Source organism: Urocitellus parryii, chromosome 6 (genome assembly GCF_045843805.1).
Source record: "Urocitellus parryii isolate mUroPar1 chromosome 6, mUroPar1.hap1, whole genome shotgun sequence".
NCBI classification, from domain to species: Eukaryota; Metazoa; Chordata; class Mammalia; order Rodentia; family Sciuridae; genus Urocitellus; species Urocitellus parryii.
The window spans coordinates 95,208,003-95,227,035 of record NC_135536.1 but is presented as its reverse complement, the minus strand read 5'-3'; the positions used below and the strand labels follow the sequence as shown (position 1 = coordinate 95,227,035).

At 37.1% G+C, this 19,033-nt stretch overlaps 2 protein-coding genes across 2 annotated transcripts in view; both read left to right on the top strand.

Annotated features, from left to right (window-relative positions):
* Positions 1-2,059, top strand: part of Shc4 (SHC adaptor protein 4) — a 123,970-nt gene extending 121,911 nt beyond the window's left edge. The window contains exon 12 of the mRNA XM_026390639.2: positions 1,904-2,059. Within this exon, the coding sequence (XP_026246424.1) occupies positions 1,904-2,059 (156 nt within the window). The remainder of the gene's footprint in view (positions 1-1,903) is intronic.
* A 12,536-nt stretch (positions 2,060-14,595) lies between these two features.
* Cep152 (centrosomal protein 152) overlaps positions 14,596-19,033 on the top strand; it is a 78,487-nt gene continuing 74,049 nt past the window's right edge. The window contains exon 1 of the mRNA XM_026391992.2: positions 14,596-14,766. The gene's annotated coding sequence lies outside the window, so the exon portion shown is untranslated. The remainder of the gene's footprint in view (positions 14,767-19,033) is intronic.

Here is a 19,033-nt window from a genome sequence, read left to right as displayed (position 1 = left end):
GCAGGAAAAATACAGAGGGGAAGCAGAATGATTTTGAATTAACACTACTGGTGGGGCTATAAATTGGTGTAGCCAATGTGGAAAGCAGTATGGAGATTTCTTGGAAAATTGGGAATGGAACCACAATTTGACCCAGCTATCCCTCTCCTTGGTCTATGCTCAAAGGACTAAAAAACAGCATTCTGCAGGGACACAGCCAATCAATGTTTATAGCAGTACAATTCACAATAGCTAAACTGTGGGACCAACTTAGATGCCCTTCAATAGATGAATGGATAAAAAAAAGTGGCATATATACACAATGGAATATTACTCAGCAATAAAAGAGAATAAAATCATGGCATTTGCAGGTAAATGGATGGAGTTAGAGAAGATAATGCTAAGTGAAGTTAGCCAATCCCAAAAATCCAAATGCCGAATGTTTTCTCTGATATAAGGAAGCCGATTCATAGTGGGGTAGGGAGGGGGAGCACGGGAGGAACAGACGAACTCTAGATAGGGCAGAAGGATGGGAGGGGAAGGGAAGGGGTATGGGGTTAGAAACGATGGTGGAATGTGATGGACATTACTATCCAAAGTACATGTATAAACACACACACACACACACACACACACACACACACACACAAAAGAACGTAGCATGGCAGGATTGGTTAGCTGAATTGGTGTGAGGTGGGGATGAGATGGAAGAGATAAAAACTTCTACAAGGTTTGGAGCCATTTGAGAGTTAGTTGAAGTCATTGTTCCCTTTTCCTCCAAATCCTTGAAAGTGTATGTATTAAAACTAGGGATATTCTCTTTTGTAGCTATTGTAAAATAATAATCAAAATAGGAAATTTAATATGACTATAATACCATTATCTAATTTATAGTTCCTATTATTTGAATTCTGTCCATTAATAAGTATATGTATATTTAATATGCCAAAACCCAATACCTTGGCAGAACTCAAAAGAATCCCTTGTAGGAAAACTAGTAGAATTACATAACAAGGTACTCCCTGATTATACACCATCCTCCCCTGGATGATTCTTCATCTACCTTCTGAACAGGAGCAGATGTATGCTAAACTGCCAAGCTAATAGCAATGATGAATAGTATTGTATGTCTTCTGTCCATGCATAGATTGAGGATGCAATAATACTAGGAAGGAAATTCCACAGAGGAAGGCCTGGCATAGGAAAATAGAGTTCCTTTGGCATGCAGACAGTAAGTTCTGTACAGAAAATATTTATGAATCAGCTACTTTATGAAGTCTGCTGGAAGGAGACATGAATGCCTATTAAAAAAGGTCTGAGGAGGTTTCTTGGAGGAGACAGAATTTGTGTTTAGCCTCCAAGGAGAGGTCAGACTTCTCTTCCTGTAGAGACAAGGTAATATGAAAACACACAGCTTAATGGAAGATAAATTTAATCCTGGGATTTACTCTTGAATATAAATCAGTTAAATATTTATAGTATTGGCAACAGGATAGAGTATATGAAATAATAACAACACAAAGAGGCTGGTTGCAAATTTGAATTGAGTGACAAGTGCTTACCATTTCTTCACTGTAGGATGGTTTCTGTAAAAAGGTAATGAGGCATGAGAAAGTTGTTTATTAGGGAAAATAGAGTTGAAAAGTGATTTTTATACTTTATTCAGCAAAATTACTACTTTAGGGATAGGTCTGGAAAACACACATTATTGTCATTATTCTCTCACCCTCTCTACCAAAAAAATAAAAGATGATTTAAAAGATGGTAATCAGAAGTACTGTTCTTCATATTCAAAATTCAAATTGGTTCCCTTCTTATTGAAACTACACAATTTATTTGCTTTCCTTTCCCCACCCCAACTATCTATATCTTTCAGAAGAAGTACTCTTATTTAACCTAAATATATTTATACTTGCTCTTTAAGGTGAGGACCAAGGATCATGTGTTTGATAATGTCGGCCACCTTATCAGATACCATATGGATAATAGTTTGCCAATCATCTCTTCTGGAAGTGAAGTAAGCCTTAAACAACCAGTGAGGAAAGATAGTAATCCGGGACTTTCGCATTCTAAGAAATGACAACACTGAAACATCATCACAATGGTATTTCAAGAAACTCCATTTTTTGTTAGTCCACATTAAAAATTCAAACTTTGTTCCTAAAAAAAAAAAAAAGCACAAACTGTGAAGTGTATATTTCCAAGAACATCATGGACAAAGTCTTTTATAAAACAAAAAACTAACAATATATCTTCAGAAAATGAAAATCAGAGAAGAGGAAGAGGATTGCTTCATTTATAAAGAACTTATACATATGCACGGATGTCACTTTTTAAGGTCATACTGCATTGACAACAAGCTAAAAGCACAATTAAAATACCACATGCTAAAGACAACTTGAACTGCGGGGGGCAGTGTATGTGCCTTTTAACTTGATAATTTGGGGAAGTTTTCATATGGGGCAGATAGCCCATTTCATATGGACTGATAGTTCTGGGTGTTTTCATGTTCTATAACTACAGAACCATTTGCCAAAAATGTTTTTTCTGCTAAAAAAAAGAAGCAATTCGCTTGATAGTTACTGACTTTATTTCATTTTTCTGCTTAGTAGCATCTTTCATGGCGATGTTAAAATAAATATGGCATTGAATTCAAACTGTGTCTATGCCAATAGAGTCAAGTCAAAAGCCCCTGAAACTGTTAGTTTTTTTCATTGGTCTGTCCCACTTGCTGTTTAAAAGGTTGTAAAGGATCTAAATTCTTTGGCCTAATATTTCTCAATCTTTGCTATTTGGACTGTTTTTATACATTATGCCACAAACTTAAGAGGCCAAATCTGTCAGTCATTTTTTTATTTTATCATTATTCTCTCACCCTCCTTGCCAAAAAAATAAAATGTGATTTAAAAGATGGTACCAGAACTACTGTTCTTCATATTCAATATTCAAATTGGTTCCCTTCTTCTTGAAACTACAGAATTTGAAAATATAGGGAAATTATCTTTTGACTTACTGCCACCGAATCATAGTTTTGTACCTACATATGTCCTAGCACCTTTTCTAGATATGGTTAGACAAAATGCAGAAGGGTAAAAACATTGAATGAAATAGTAGATCAACTGGTAAACTGATAATGTAATTAAGCATTATATAGGGATAAGTATTAGGCTGGGACTTATCACTGTGACCTTGAGTAAGTTGCTAAACTCATCTGAATTCCAATTTTCTTGTTTATAAAATGAGGGAATTTGACTAGGAGAGTCTAGTCCTACCATAGTATGAGTCTATAAAAGGCAAGTCTTTCCTTTGTTAAAGGTCAATATTGATAAACAGTCTGTATGGTCAAGGTTAAAAAATCAGAGGTTTTTTTCCTTTAGTCTGTGCCTGTATTCAGGATAAATGGCATAACTGACATAGTTCAGACCCCACACCTTTTAGTGTAAGACAGTGAAAGTTTAGAATAATATAGGCAACGTAGTACAAATGGATTTAGTTTGCTTTCATTAGCAAAAATGTACTGCAGTTCTTTACTTGCCTTTGCATTTATAGATATGGCAGTGTGTGTGTTTAATCCTGAATTATCTCAATAATTGCCTTAACTCTGTTTCATTTTGGCTAAGTAAATATAACCTAATATTTGTGATTGTGATACATTTGGTAAATTTCCAATATGGGAGACTTTTTAAAAATAGAAATCGTCAGAAACCAAACATAATGAACTCTAGTATTGTTATGGAAAGACTTATGATTTTATTTCTGTTGCCACTGATTTCTTAGGTAGGTTCATTTCTTTTTCTACAACTAGGAAATAATGTATCTTTCATTAATTTTCTGTACATCTTAGTTATTGATCACTTTTCCTTATAAAGGGCATCAGTATGCTACAGATAACAGAAATTTATGGGTAATCTAACCACCTTTATCAGAGACAGGGCAGGGCTGTGGTTGGACTCAATCTTCTGAGTAGAATGTTGACTGGGAAGCAAGAAGTTCCTGATACAAATGAACACAGATAGCAGTAATCATGTGAGTAGTACATGTGGGTAATCAGTATTTGACTATAATAGCGTAGCAATTAGGCAAGCAATACTGTATTTATAAATACCACAGGCATAGTAAAAGAAACACAATAAATGTCTGCATGCTATTTTAATCTCACGTTCTACATCCATTTTATAGTGAAAACCTATTTACTTATAAATATCTGTAAATGATTTTTTTTAAAAAAATAAATGACTATTGCTTTGTGACAACTGACAATATATGCCTGGTGTTTGGGAATTGGAAAACTTTACCATTTGTAGGATGTATCAGGGTCCTGGTACAAAGCAGATGGCTCAGATTGGGTAATTTGAGATGTGGGCAGAATACAGGGAAACCACAAGGGAAAATTCAGTGCTCTGGGGCCCAGTGGAAAGGAAAAGAGAGGAAGCAGTTACAGAATCCAGAGAATTGTGTGCAAGGGCTGCCTTTGTGAGCTATGGTCTATCCTGGAGGAATGCAACCAGCCCTGATATCTCAACAGAGAGACGGTGAGGGGCATTTTTAACCTATTTTCCCCCCTCTCTGAATTCCAGATAAGATCCTCCCCTGATCTAAGTAACTTGAAGACAGAACAAGACTTGATGTAGTCCTCCTGAAGGACTTGAAAGTTAGCCTCCTCAGGCACAGAGGAGGATGCAAAAGAGTAGAGAGAAAATCTGAAAGGGTAAATGGAGCATATCAAGCACAGAAGACTTGGGAAATAGTCAAACTTCTCAAAACATCAGAGAAAGTTTCAATTTGTCGTTAAGGCAAAGCTAATTTGCAGAGAAATATGTATAAATGTTTGGGTAACTATATATGAATCACAGCAAAATGTCAGCATTTTACTATTAATAAAAACTGAATAAGCTGTATTTTGAGTGTTGGTTATTTTGCTTAAGAACAACTTCACATACATTTAAGTCTTAACATATATACTTTTGATCCTTGACCTTCCTGTTTCTTGAAAACCCCTCTGCTAATTTTGCCATTTTCTTACTTGTAATTATATAAGGAAAAACAATGTATCTGACTCTGATACTTTTTATGATTGGAATTATAGATCTACATAGATTACAACATGAGATAATTTCTTACTATGTTGAACACATATGTGAAACATACCATTCTATATCTATGGAAAATATTTAAATACACACATATTAGTATTAGAAATGAATTGGTACTTTTATCTTTTTGAGATACTTATATATAAAATGGGATTTTTCCTTTATTTATATGCTTGCTCCTCCTTGCTCCATTTTTAGGTAATTTTATTGTCTTACTAATGGGTCAAATAATCTTATTAGAAAGAGCAATAAGGGAATGCTACACACAATTTTCACATGTAAATTTGATAACTAAGAAGAAACAGACCGATTTCTTTCAAAAGTACAAGCTATCACAATTCACCCAAGAGTAAATTGATGTTTGAATAGCAATAAAGAAAAATTGAATTCATGATTAAAAACCTACCTGTGATGGTACTCAAATATCAACTTGATTGAATTGAGATATCCTTAGGAAATACCTATAGTTAAGAGATTTCCGGTGTGTCTATGAAGATGTTTCCAGAGTCATGTAGGCATAGCATAGAAAAATAGAGAGGGTGGGCTGGGGATGTGGCTCAACTGGTGGCGCATTCGCCTGGCGTGCGTGCGGTCCGGGTTCGATCCTCAGCACCACATACCAACAAAGATGTTGTGTCCGCCGAGAACTAAAAAATAAATATTAAAAAAATAAAATTCTCTCTCTCTCTCTCTCTCTCTCTCTCTCTCTCTCTCTCTCTCTCTCTTTAAAAAAAAAATAAAAATAAAGAGGATACCCTCCTTGTTTGTTGGTATCACTGTTCAATACTCTGGGTTACCATATGGAACAAAAAGTGGAAAAAGGAAGTAAGTGTGGGTACAAGCTCAATTTTTATTGAGTGGGTGCATCTATTGCTGCTGCCATGGCCCAAGAACATTGGACTCCAGCTCCTTTGCTCTTCCAACATGAACTCTCACCAGCAATCCTCCAGGGAGCTTCTAGGCTTTCAATCTCCAATTGGGGCTACATGATTGTTCCCTCTTATTCAGAGGCTCCAGCTTCTTGGACTGAGCAGCTATTAGTTCCTCTGGGTCTCCAGTATGCAGATGTGGAACTATCCAATTTTTGATCATGTAGCTCCCCTTTTATAATCATTTGTGCGGGTACACACACACACACACACACACACTCCCCACACCCTCTGTTGGTTTCTGTTCTTCTAGAAAACCATAAGACTATCCCCAAAAGAAATTTTAGATAATTTTAATAGAGAACTCAGTCATTTAAAGAATAGTTAACATCAGTGCTATGTATTCACTTCTTGAACATTAAAGAGAACACTGATCTTATATATAGGACTTTTCCTTCATTGATAAGCTTGCTTCTCCTTGCTCCAGTTTAGGTAATTTCATTGTCTTACTAATGGGTCAAATAACCTTATTAGTGTGGGAATGAAAGAGAGTTTTGCCTACAGACCCTACAAAGGAGGACCAAATAAGGGAGTGCTACACACAATTCTCACATGTAAATTTGATAACTAAGAAGAAACAGACCAATTTCTCTCAAAAGAACAAACTCAATCATTTAAAGAAGAGTTAACATCATTTTTTGAAGCAAATATTACTCTGACATTAAAACCAGACTAAGTGAAAAAAAGAAAAATAACAATATCCTTGTGAATATAGATGCAAAAATCCTTTAATGTTAGCACATAGTATTCCCAATATATAAGAATAATCATATAGTGAGATTCATTCCAGGGATGCAAGGCTAGTTCAGTATTTGAAAAGTGATGACTATGAGCTACCACATTAACAATCCCAAGAAGAAAAATCGCCCAGATCCATCCGCACTGCCCTATACGAGTCCCAGACTCACAGCAGGCCTGGTCCACCTCTCCCCCAGTTGGGCAGACACCTTCCAGAGCCTAGCCTCTGGCGCACTACCTCGGGAGAGAGGTCAAGCCCAGCAGCCTAGATCGGCCCACACCAGCCTGTGTGGGTCCCAGGCTCACAGCAGGCCCAGTCTACCCCTCTCCAGGCAGAGCAGACACCTACCAGAACCTAGCCTCTGGTGAAGAACAATCCCTCCAACCAGCAGACTGCCCTGGGAGGTCAGCTGGGTGACCCAGAACCACTCACCCTGGCCTGTGCAGGACCCAGATCCAGGATGTAGTAGCATTCATTTTGGGACACCAGCAGGGTCTGGAAGCCCAACATCAAGGTGAGGTACAGACAATCTGCATGGGTACTATAAGAATATAGGGAAGAAACTGTAATATCTCAGATCCACACTGCAAGAAAGGAAGACACACAGACAACATGAAAAAAATAAGGGAGGAAAGTGCCCCAAACAAACCAGGACACTATAATAACAGAACCCATTTTCAACCCAACAGCAAAGTTGATGAAATGTCAGAGAAGGAGTTCAGAAGGTTCGTAATTAAAATGATCTGTGAATTAAAGAATGACCTAAATGAGCAAATACAGGCAAAAATTGATCACTCCAACAATGAGATAAGAGAGCAAATACAGGTAGCAAAAGATTACTTCAAGAAAGAGAGACTCTGAAAAAAAAAAAACAGTAAGAAATCCTTGAAATGAAGGATACAATAAACCAAATAAAAAACTCAATAGAAAGCATAACCAACAGACTAGATCACTTGGAAAAAAGAATGTCAGATAATGAAGATAAAGTATACAATCTGGAAAATAAAGTTGATTACATAGTGAAGATAGTTAGAAACCATTAACAGAACATCCAAGAATTATGGGACAGCATCAAAAGACCAAATTGAAATGTTATTGGGATAGAGGAAGGCACAGAGTTTCAAACGGAAGGAATGCACAATCTCTTCAATGAGATAATATCAGAAAAATTTCGAAGCATGAAGAACGAATTGGAAAACCAAATACAAGAGGCTTACAGGATACCAAATGTACAAAATTACAACAGATCTACACCAAGGCACATTAAAATGAAAATGCCTAGCATACAGAATAAGGATAGAATCTTAAAAGCCGCAAGAGAGAAGAATAAGATAGGGGGAGACCAATTCGAATCTCAGCAGATTTTTCAACCCAGACCTTCAAAGCCAGGAGATCATGGAACAACATATACCAAGCTCTGAAAGAAAATGATGCCAACCAAGAATCTTATATCCAGTAAAACTAAGCTTTAGATTTGATGATGAATTAAAAATCTTCCATGATAAACGTTAAAAGAATTTAAAACTAGAAAAGACTGCACTATAGAACGTCCTCAGCAAAATATTCCAAGAAGAAGAAATGAAAATCAGCAGAGGGAGAGATTATACTAAAGGAAAATCTAATCAGAGGAGAAACCTAGTCACATTAAATACCAAAAATAAACAAAAATGGCTTGGAATACAAATCATGTCTCAATAATCACCCTGACTGTTAATGGCCTAAACTCATCAATCAAAAGATATAGACTAGCAGATTGGATCAAAAAAAAAAAAAAAAAAAGACCCAACAATATACTGCCTCTAAGAGACTCATCTGATAAGAAGACATCCACAGACTGAAGGTGAAGGGTTGGGAAAAATCATACCACTCACATGGACTCTGGAAGCAAGCAGTGGTTTCCATCCTCACATCAAATAAAGTAGACTTCAAACTACAGTCAATCAAAAATAATAAAGAAGGACACTACATACTGCTCAAGGGAACCATACACAACAAGACTTAACAATTTTAAATATATATGCTCTGAACAATGGAGCATCTACATTCATCAAACAAACTCTTGTCAAGTTCAAGAGTCAAATAGACCATAACACAATAATTTTGTATACCCCTTCCCTGACTTCCATGTGTTTTGCTTCTAACTCCCTGCACTGTTGCTGTCTTGCCACCTTCACTAGTGCAAGAGTGTGAAATCTCAGGTCCTTTGCCCCTGATTACACTTAGGGGTTCCATGTGGGATCAGGTGGGGCCCAGCGTTTTTCCTGAAGTCACACCCTTGCTTGGCCCTTTCCTGTCCCTCTTCCTCACTTCCTTACTGGTTTCGCCTGAAAGTGTTTCCTTAAATCATCTGCATCTGAATTTTCATCCCAAAATTCACTTCTTATAAACTGACCTAAAACAGATGTGTATCAAACAACTTTAAACATGTGTCCCATTACTGGCCCATGTAAGTATTAAAATGCATCAATATTTTTAATGAATCTTGTAATACACTTATGAATGGTATCATTGTATTTTGTTAGTGTGCACTGAGTGCCTTGTGTGAGCAGTTAAAATATATACTAGTTTTATAAGTTCGTCTTGAGACTTCTTTTTTAACCTACTGAGTGTTTCAAGAAACAGAAGTGGAATGGTCTGAGCATCTCTTGGCATTTGGGTGGACTCGTATTCCACAAATATAATTCTTATAGATAAGGACCTTTTTAAATGGTCATCATCACTAATAATAGCTTTTACTGATTTTCTGATTAAAAATCTTGTTGTGATTGAAATAATAAACATTAAATACAAGCAATTGGCCTTTCAGAACTTAAAGAAGCAAAAGACCTGTTGTCCCATGATTTTCATCCTTTTTTTTTTTAAGTTGGGAAAAAAGGACTCTGTGACAATATAAAACTGAAAAGAACAATAGAAATTGTTTATTTACTTTTAAGAAAGAAATATCATCTAATTCATATGATTTGATAAAAAATGGAGCCCTATACATTTTCAAATAAACAAGTAATTTTTCACACTTGCCTTGGTAATATGTTGTGAGTTATTTAAATAAAAGAGATTCATAGCACATTTTATAAAGTAGAAGCAATTTCAGAGGAGTTGGATGCCTTGGTTATAGATTTTTAGTAATAAAGATTTGAACTTTAAAATGTGTGTTATTTTAAAGTCATGTTGTAGGAAAAGTATAAATAATTTAAACTGGTTAACAGTACACAGAGTTGGATTAACCAAACGACTCATAGCAAACTTACTGAATATTGATGAAGCCAAAAAAGATAGTTAATAATTAAGAAGCTGTAATAATGGCTCTTAAAAACCATTACCTCCTGAAGAAAAGCACTATTAAAAATCATTCTCCCAAAAGTGGGAATTCTGGCTATCCTCAAGTATGCATTAGCAGGAACTTTACAATGTTGTACATATAAATTATAAATAATCATTCTTGATATACCTGATAATAGTATACTCATTTAAATTTATGAATTCTAAACATTAACAAACCTTGATATCTTGTTTGGTGGATTCCTGGATGTGTGAAAAAATAAAAGCCTATAAGTTAGCACGTTATTTTCCCATGATAACTGAATAAATGACTTCGGCATTTGTGTCATTGAATGGCCCATCAGAGAGATCCTTGTGGCCACTGTATTTGGGCTATGGAACACATTTGGTGAATCACTGGTCTAGACTTTCCAAGTATAATCTATCATTAAAAATGCATCTTAGTTATGACTGGCTATATACAAGGAATATATTGATTTTGCAGGGCTCCCATAATAAAGTATCACAAACTAATAATTTTATTCTCCCACATCTCTGGAAGGTAGAAATTTGAAATCAAGGTGTTGTAAGAGCCTACACTTTCTCCAGACTTTAGGGGAAAAAAATGCTTGCTTTTTTCCAGTATCTGGTGGCCCTGGTGTTCCTTGCCCATGGCAATATAACTCCAGTTCTGCCTCCATCTTAACATGGATCTCTTCTTCTTGTGTGTTTGTGTCCTCTCTCCTTCCAAGGACACCAGTCATTAGATTTAGGGGCTACTCTAATCCATTATCACCTGAAATCAACTAATTAAATCTTTAAAGAACTTATTTCTAAATAAAGTTAGTCTTAGGTTCCAGGAAGACATGCATTTGGGGGCAATAGTATTGTCTCTACATGACCCAAGCCAGCTCAATTAGAAAGCCATTTTAATTTTAAGTTCAGGTATCTCTGAATCCAGGGAAAAGCTGAACTAGCAGGCTTCTGATAGTACAGGAATTAGGCAAATCCATGGCTTTCAGTGGTAGAAGTTCATGATCTTCAGTCTTGGCTCTGCCACCTGCATGACAAGGCTATAGAGGCAGCCTATTTCCCATGAAATACAAGTGTAATAAGAGACTGCTTCTCTTCTGGAAGGCTGCTACCTTACTTTTTCGTGAAGTCCTATTTCAGTTATCTGGTAAAGGAATTTGATAGGCTCAGATTGGGTCTGATTCTCACCCTTGATCTAATAAGGTATGGCCAGAGCTGGGGATGGTGTGTGTGTAGGGATGGTGCTGAGGTCACAATGGTTGTGAGAATGGGAGATTCTAGAAAAATATGTCAATGTTAAGCCTCTAGAATAGTGCTTGGCACAAAGCAGATGCTCAAAAAGAATTGTTGAATGAATGGGCTACAAATAATGGTCTGATCTTCCTCAGTTCTTTCCAAGCACTCCTGTTTCTGTCTCTGGTGCTTCCTAGTTTTGTTCTGTTTGCATAAAACCACATCCTTTGCATAGACTTCTCCTTTGCCTTATTTCATAAGCTTCTGTTATCCTTGTCTTTCTCTGCCCACTGCTTCCAGAACACCTTAGTATTTAGGTTGTGGCAGTTGTACCTTCCTGGTTATTCCTTACTGCCTCAGACCCTAATGTGTGCTCTAATCCAATAAGTCATAGGATGTGGAAACAGAATAGAAAAAAATCTTTAGGGTTTTTACATTTTAAAAGCTCTTTCACATAATTTTTCCTCATTGTATCTTTCCCATGATCCTGCAAAGCTGATATTATCATTTCTATTTTCAGATAAGTGTTCCAGGTTCACAGTGCACTCACAATGCTAACCAACTTGCCTGCTAAGGTCTCTCCTCCTCTTCCTCCTGGAACCTTCCTTGATAGATCCTTAAATATTCACTTTCCCTCAGAATTATTGCCTGTTCTACTCCTATTAAACTTAATGTTTTCCTTGTTCATGTTATCATTTGTCTTTCTATGTGAGGATCTTGTTCCCCAAACAGTGTTGGTATCTTGAAGGTAGGGGTTCTGCCTTATACTTTATATTCAAGCACCTTGTCCGGACTTAAACAGGATAGGCAGCCAAAGAAAATGTTATTAATTATCATATAATCACAAATTCTCTAAAATCCATTTTTAGAGGCAGAGAATTTTGATTTATTCTTTATTCTGCATCTTTTATCAATTGTGTGTTAATCTCACTAATATATTTTGTATATAGTGATAAGCTCTGGATTTAGAGATAAAGGACCTAGGTTCAAATTCTGTCTCCTATTAGCTGTATGGCCCCCTAATAAGTCACTTAATTTTTCAATGTAAGTTTCTTCAACTATAAAGGGGATAACATTAAAATCATGAGCACCCAAATGAGATAATGCCTGTGAAAGGGCTTACAAAACTGTATGACTATGTAAGAAATTATAAACACTGCCTCCATATGTGCTATCCCCCTTGCATATTTTATGCTTTTGTCTTTGTAAGAAGCAGCTGTTTGTGGGCAGGGATCACTTAGCATTCTTGATTAAGCATTCTGTCTAACCCTGAGCACAGGACACAAGATACATTAGTTTACTAATGTACTTTGGTGGAAAAGTGCCGCAGTCTAGTTCTCATTAACAGATACCATGGCTCAGGTTCAACAAATGCCATTTACCCGGATGTCTTTTATTTGCTTTTTCTGGTCTATAAAGTCTTTATTTGTTCATTTATTAATTTATTCACTTAACACAATTTAACACAACTGTCTTGAGTGGCTATCAGGGGTGGTGAAGCATGCTAATAGATGCCCAGGAAGCAGAGTAAATAAGTACCTCAAGATATTAACATTGTTCTGAGTGAAACACACACACACACACACACACACACACACACACAAACACACACACATACTGATTGTAATAGAGGCATTGTATCTCATGAAAGGATGAGTTGACTCTGGAAGGGTGGGCTTATAGGTTGCCCACCCATCCACACTGTGTACAGAGGTGGGAAAGATAATTTCTGCCAAGCGAAGGTAATGAAAGTCTTCAGAGGAGGTATTCACTCTCTTGGAGACAAGTAGATGGATAAGCAAGGTAGGGCAATGCAAGTGAAAGAAACAGTTTGAGCAAAACAAAAGCACTCTGGGAACTATTGGTAGCTCAGCTTGTGATTTTATGCATTCTGTTATTATGGAGTAAATAACCATTTTGTGCCAGACCTTATGCTAGTTGATGAAGTTTCAGGGGTCATTGTAGGCATCACAGGGTTTGAGTGGTGAGGTGGTAAAGGAAAACCAGCCAGATTACAAAGAGCCTTGCACAACCATTTTATTCCATACATATTGGAGAGGGTTAAAATTATATGTGAATCTGCTGTCACTGACTCTTTTGTATTTACTGGAACTCTTCTAACCAGAGAAGGCAGATACCAGTATCAGGCTTTACTGAATACTTGGAGGTGCTGTCTTAAAGGATCGGTTAACATATATTTAAATGACGACAACATTCATACCCAAGGGAATTCAAGTACATAGTGAACAAATATGGGAAAATATGCCATATTACCAGTAATTAATGAAACACAGATTTTAACAAGGCAGGAATTTCTAAGCTAGAAGACAAAGTAAAACAACAAAGGCTGGTGATAGCACCTTAAAGGACAAAAGAGTGAAATGCAAAAACTTTTTAAGGCAAGAAGAGTTTGGTGGGGAAAACAGGGACTCTATGTGCAGCAGCGGAGTCTCTGGGGTGTAGGAGTGGAAAGGACGCGAAACACAAGAAGCCGTCCCACTACCCCCGCCCCCGCCTCCCCCCTGACACCCCTCAGCGGCACCCACCCCCCCTTCAGTGCCCTTCCGCACCAAATGTGAGAGCCGGCTCACGGAGCCAGTGTATCCGAACGACTGAAGCTGGGCGCTCTGGCGTCTCTAGGCAACCGATAAGCCCACCCATCCAGAGTCAACGCTTTGGTAATTGGCTCATTAATTAACCAATAGGAGCACAGGAGGAACTTCCCGCCACCTCTGGCGCCCGCTTCAAACAGCCATGCTCTTGCAACTGCAGGGGAACCTCTCAACCAAGCTTGAGGAAGGCGGAGACCTCCGCCTCCTCGCCCGGCCCCGAACCGGCCGGGCCCCGCCCACCAGGCGAAATTCTAGCAGGTGATTGAAGGAGGCGGCTGCTCTTCAAGAACCTCCGGCTCCGTGGGTTTGTTTGTGACTAGGAAGGAGCCAGCGGATTAGAATCAAGGTAAGGGGGTTTGCTAGAAGTTGGTCTTCGGCAGGGGCTAGAGTTCCCCCGCGGTGACAGCGTCTGTGGCCTCCGGTGAATTTTGCTTCGCAACCGAGCTTGGGGTTTGGTTTGGAGGGGTTGCGGGGTTCTTGGGATTTGGTTAAAGCTTCCCGCCGGGCTGACCTGCCCCCTCCCCAAATCGTGCAGTGGTGGCCTGCCCGCGGGTTACGGGGGTTCAGCTTTTGACTTTTAAGTGTCATTGAGACCTCTTCAGTCTCCCAAGATCCTACTTAGAAGTGACATCTGGGAAGCTCTCCTCGTCTCCTTTCCAGACTGCTGAAGTCGCCTGGAGACTCTTCCCTGAGGACCCCCCACCGGTGGTCACCTTGGTGCCCCGCCTGGCTCACAGTGGGTGCTCTGTGCACGTGTGTTGACCGAGTACAAGTGACGCTGGCACCCAAAGCTAGCAACCTAGGCTTCCTGGGATCCCTCCGTGCAGCTTCTGATCTCTTGGTACCTACCTGTTTGATGTCCCGTGGCTGACGCCCAACCGAGTTCTTTGGTAAGGTCATTCATTTATGCAAGGCCATGCATTTATGTATTAATTCAGCCCGTGGGTGCCTTCTGTGCATTAGGATCACTCTCTTCTTCCTCTGCTTATCTCGAATTGATGTGTCCAAGCTGCTGTCATTAGTACTGAACACAATGTTGAAAACAGATATTATCATCACTTGTTCATTTTGTTTTTCCCACCATGTCCTTTGTAAACTTGAACAATGCTTGGTAAATTGTTGAATGAAGAGGCCTTTATAGCCAGGTGTTGCAGGTGTACAGCAGGCTAGTGCTCTGGCTAATTCCATTCTAGAAGGGAAGTTAGCAGGTAAGCAAGGAAGTAGAATTTTCTAACTTCCAGGGCAATTCTTATATCGAGTTCTGGGGCACCTAACCCTTTCTATCTTGTACTCAAGAACTGGAGTTTGATTTAAGCTGATTTTCACCATATACATCTATGATACCAGGCAGTTTACAGATGATTACATTCAACTGATAAGAGAGGCTGAAGGTGAAGCCATAAGAAAAGTATCAGAAATGCTGTCTGAAAGTGCAAAGAAGTGACTAATTTCATGGGGTAGTGGTGGTAAGATTTGGGAAGGCATCTGGCAGAGGGTGTTATTTTCATCCCAGAGGAGGTTGTATTATTTGAAGTAATATGCAGGTTGTACATTCACCTTTTCTTAGAATACTGTTTTTACCCTCATTTCATTAATGAAGGAATGGTGGCAGTTTAAGATTGCACAGCTGATAAATAGAAGAGCCAAAATTGAGCCCAGGTTGTCTGAATGGGTTCCCTGATTCTTCAGCCACTTACACCATATTGTGTCCTTTGAGATCTATTTCTGATCTAAAGCCTATTTTTTCTGTAAAACCTCTTTAAGCCTTCCTTTCTTGTTAGACATGTTAATTTGTGCTTTGTATTTTCCCCTTTGATAGAATTTATTACAATGTATCATTGTAATTGTTTGTTTGCAGCATTGTCTCCTAAGAGAGTGAGTTCCCCTTGACTGGTAGGTGCCATATCTTAGGTGCATATAGGATATATTCTGGCACACAGTAATGTTCAATAAAATTTTATTAAAATAATGAATTCCAATAGGTAACATGCATATATTCTATTAATTTAGCAAACATTTGTGTGCCTACTATGACCAAGGAGCAGATACATTTAAAAAAAATTTTTTTAATAGTTGTAAAGAGACAGAATGCCTTTGTTTATTTTTATGTGTGCAGAGGATCAACCCCCATGATAGGCAAGCACTCTGCCACTAAGCTACAGCTGCAACCTGGCAGATATATTTTAATTCTGCCTTTAGGGTGCTTATTTTGTTCAATGAGGTAAAAAAAAATGTACTTTTGCTTTGTAACCTTTAGCCCAACTAAACACATACTGTTTTTCTTCTTGTTGCAAGGAGGGCAAAGAAAATATAACCAGGGACAACAAAGTGAGTGTTTGATTAGATAACTGTGTCAGAGAACTGTCTAACCTAAGAAAAGAACAGATATTCATTTTATATATCTTGTTAATGGATTCAGAAAAAGTTTTCTATTTTAGGATGAGAATCTTAACTAGATTACCATATTTTTTAAAAAGCATATGTGTACTTCATGTTGATTTTTTTAAATGGTCTATCTTTTGAGTCAATAAATACAGCAATATTTTTTATTTTTACTAGTGGTATAGTATTGCCAAATTAATTCAAAAGTAATTTTTTATTAAGGCAATACTTTTGTGAATGTTCATTTAAAATATATTAATTGATAATTTTCAAAATGGTTTTAGCAGTTTATATTTTTGCCAGCAATTTATGAGCCATACACAATAGCCAATACTAGGTGTTACACAGTTTGAGATTTTTTTTAATACAGTGATTGAAAATGGCATTTTGTTGATTAAATGACACTTCTTCGAATTCTTCATGAGTTCAGCATTTTTTTTCAAATTAACTAAGCACTAACATGTTATTTACATAATGTCACTGCCCATTTTAAAATTGAATTCTTTTTCTCATTTTCTTGCAAAAATGATCTGTTAAGACCTTGTTTTGCAAATATTTTTCCATAATTTTTTTCTGACTTTGTTAGTATTGTATTTTTTGATACTTAATATTTATTAATTATATTTTTTGCTTTATACTCATTCTGTGGTTAGGTTTTCAATCAATTTTTTTCCTTATGGTTTCTGGATTTACTATCATGCTAAGAGTGTGTATGTGTGTATTTAATATAGTCTTTTATTCTGAATATTAAAGTAAAGTCTTTGATAGTGGTTATTAGTGATGATTAAAGTGTCAAAGAAAAACATTAGCTTTTACTTTTAAATTTCAGTTATTTCAGTAAAAATACTAATTTCCTTTTAGTCTTTTTTAAAAACCTCATTAAGTTGATCAGATTTCTCTTTATGCCAAAAATTGTCTCTTAAGGTCTCTGATATTTTGCACGTTTTAGAAGGAAATATTATTTATACCTTTTCTTCCCCAGTGGGGGAGATTTGGTCTTTTCAGATACTAATGGCATGATTTAGATTTAAAATGTCATTTTAAGAAAATGCAGTTTTGTCTTTTATTCTCTTCACTTAAAAACATACTGTAGAATTAATCTATTTCCTGAGAAAAAGTAGTTCAGTATTTAATATCGTTCCTTTATTTAACAATAGGCTCTTGTAACCTTCAAAGTTCCTTTTCAATATTCAACTTCAATTAATGACCAATTAATAAAGGTTGGGGGAAAACCCCTCTCTTCTTTTTCTAATATAGGAGAAATTAATCCAAATTTTATATTCTGGGTTGTACTTGTAGTTAAATGAAAGAAAAGGTGGGGAATATAGTAAGCAGAATTTAGAAGCAGCAAGGATTCATGGTTATCTTTAAGGGCCAGCTTAATCTGAGCTCTTTCTTTATGGTGATAGAGTTTACCTGGTCTGGGATTTTAATTATCTGTATATACTGTAGTCTTGATATCTACTTGCAGGAGTGAAATAAATTGTAGAAACAGGAGATTATGTGTTTTCTTCTCACCCTTTCAACTACATTGTAGGCTTGTTACCATATCCAGATCTTAATCTTAGGCTGGTACATAAGAGAATTCTTGTAGGTGCTAGGTGAAGACAAGGATTTAGATTCCTCAAGCATATAGTTTTCCTCTTAGTGAAAGAGTCCTGGCACAAGAGTAGAAAGGAGTAAGTATGGTTGGCCTAAGGAGCAGATGCTGGGAAGGTTAAACTTGACATGAAAAGTTCAAGTTGATAAAAGTTGATTAAAAAGGATTTGGATGCAGGTATCAAGAGAAGAAAGAATGAGAAGGTAGGTTGGAAATTAGAGGCTGGCCAAAAAACATCAGTCCTTGAAATAAACAACAATAACAAATAGGTATATGGGAATTTTCAGCGTGGAAATTCATATTTGTGTTAATGCCATATTCTGAAGTACACATTTTATTTTCACATTTTAATATCCACAAAGTATGATGTGTCATAATTTAATTGACTGCTTTTTTTAAATGGTACAAATGGAATTATTATCATATAATCAAGGGTACCTTAGGTTTGATGAAATGGGATATCTTTTGGTGTTGGACTGTTGTGATATAATTCTCAACTCTTAACACAGGGAGTTAAATTTTTTTCTTACTTAATTTTTTTCTTTTTTTTCTTCCTTCCTTCCTTCCGTCCTTCCTGGGGATTGAACCTAGGGCTTTGCCCATGCGAGGCTAGTGCTCTGTCCCTGAGCTATACTCCCAGTGACTTTTCTTTTATTTTGACAGAGTCTTACTAAGTTGCCCAGGTTTGTCTTGAACTTGAGATTCTCCTGCCTCAGCATCCTGAGTAGCTGGGATTACAGGCTTGTATTACCACACCAAGCTAAGGAAGATAAATTCTGTATAGAAAATGCATTTCGATTGCTGGGTCTCTGCTTTTTATTTGAATTCCAGTTTAATGATAGTTTAGAGCCTGAAGGGGGTTGTAGTGAGTGAGTTGTGGCTCAGACTCACATCAAAGTGCATTTCATTGGCATAAAGAGCACTGGACTGAGTGGTGGACCATATTAGGCCAGGTAATGGATGATACCTGGTTACTTTTTTTGGTCAGAATTGTTCAGAGTTTTGATATTCTGGGAATTCTAGGTATAGTGTCAGGATCCTTAAGTGTAATTTAATAATCAACAGTCTTTCTAAGTGTGAGTAGTCAAAAATGCATCTCAAGTTGTTGCTTCTGCCACACAGTAGTGACTGTTCCTCAGGGAGCTTTTGCTGTTGCTTTTGGAATTGGAACCTCA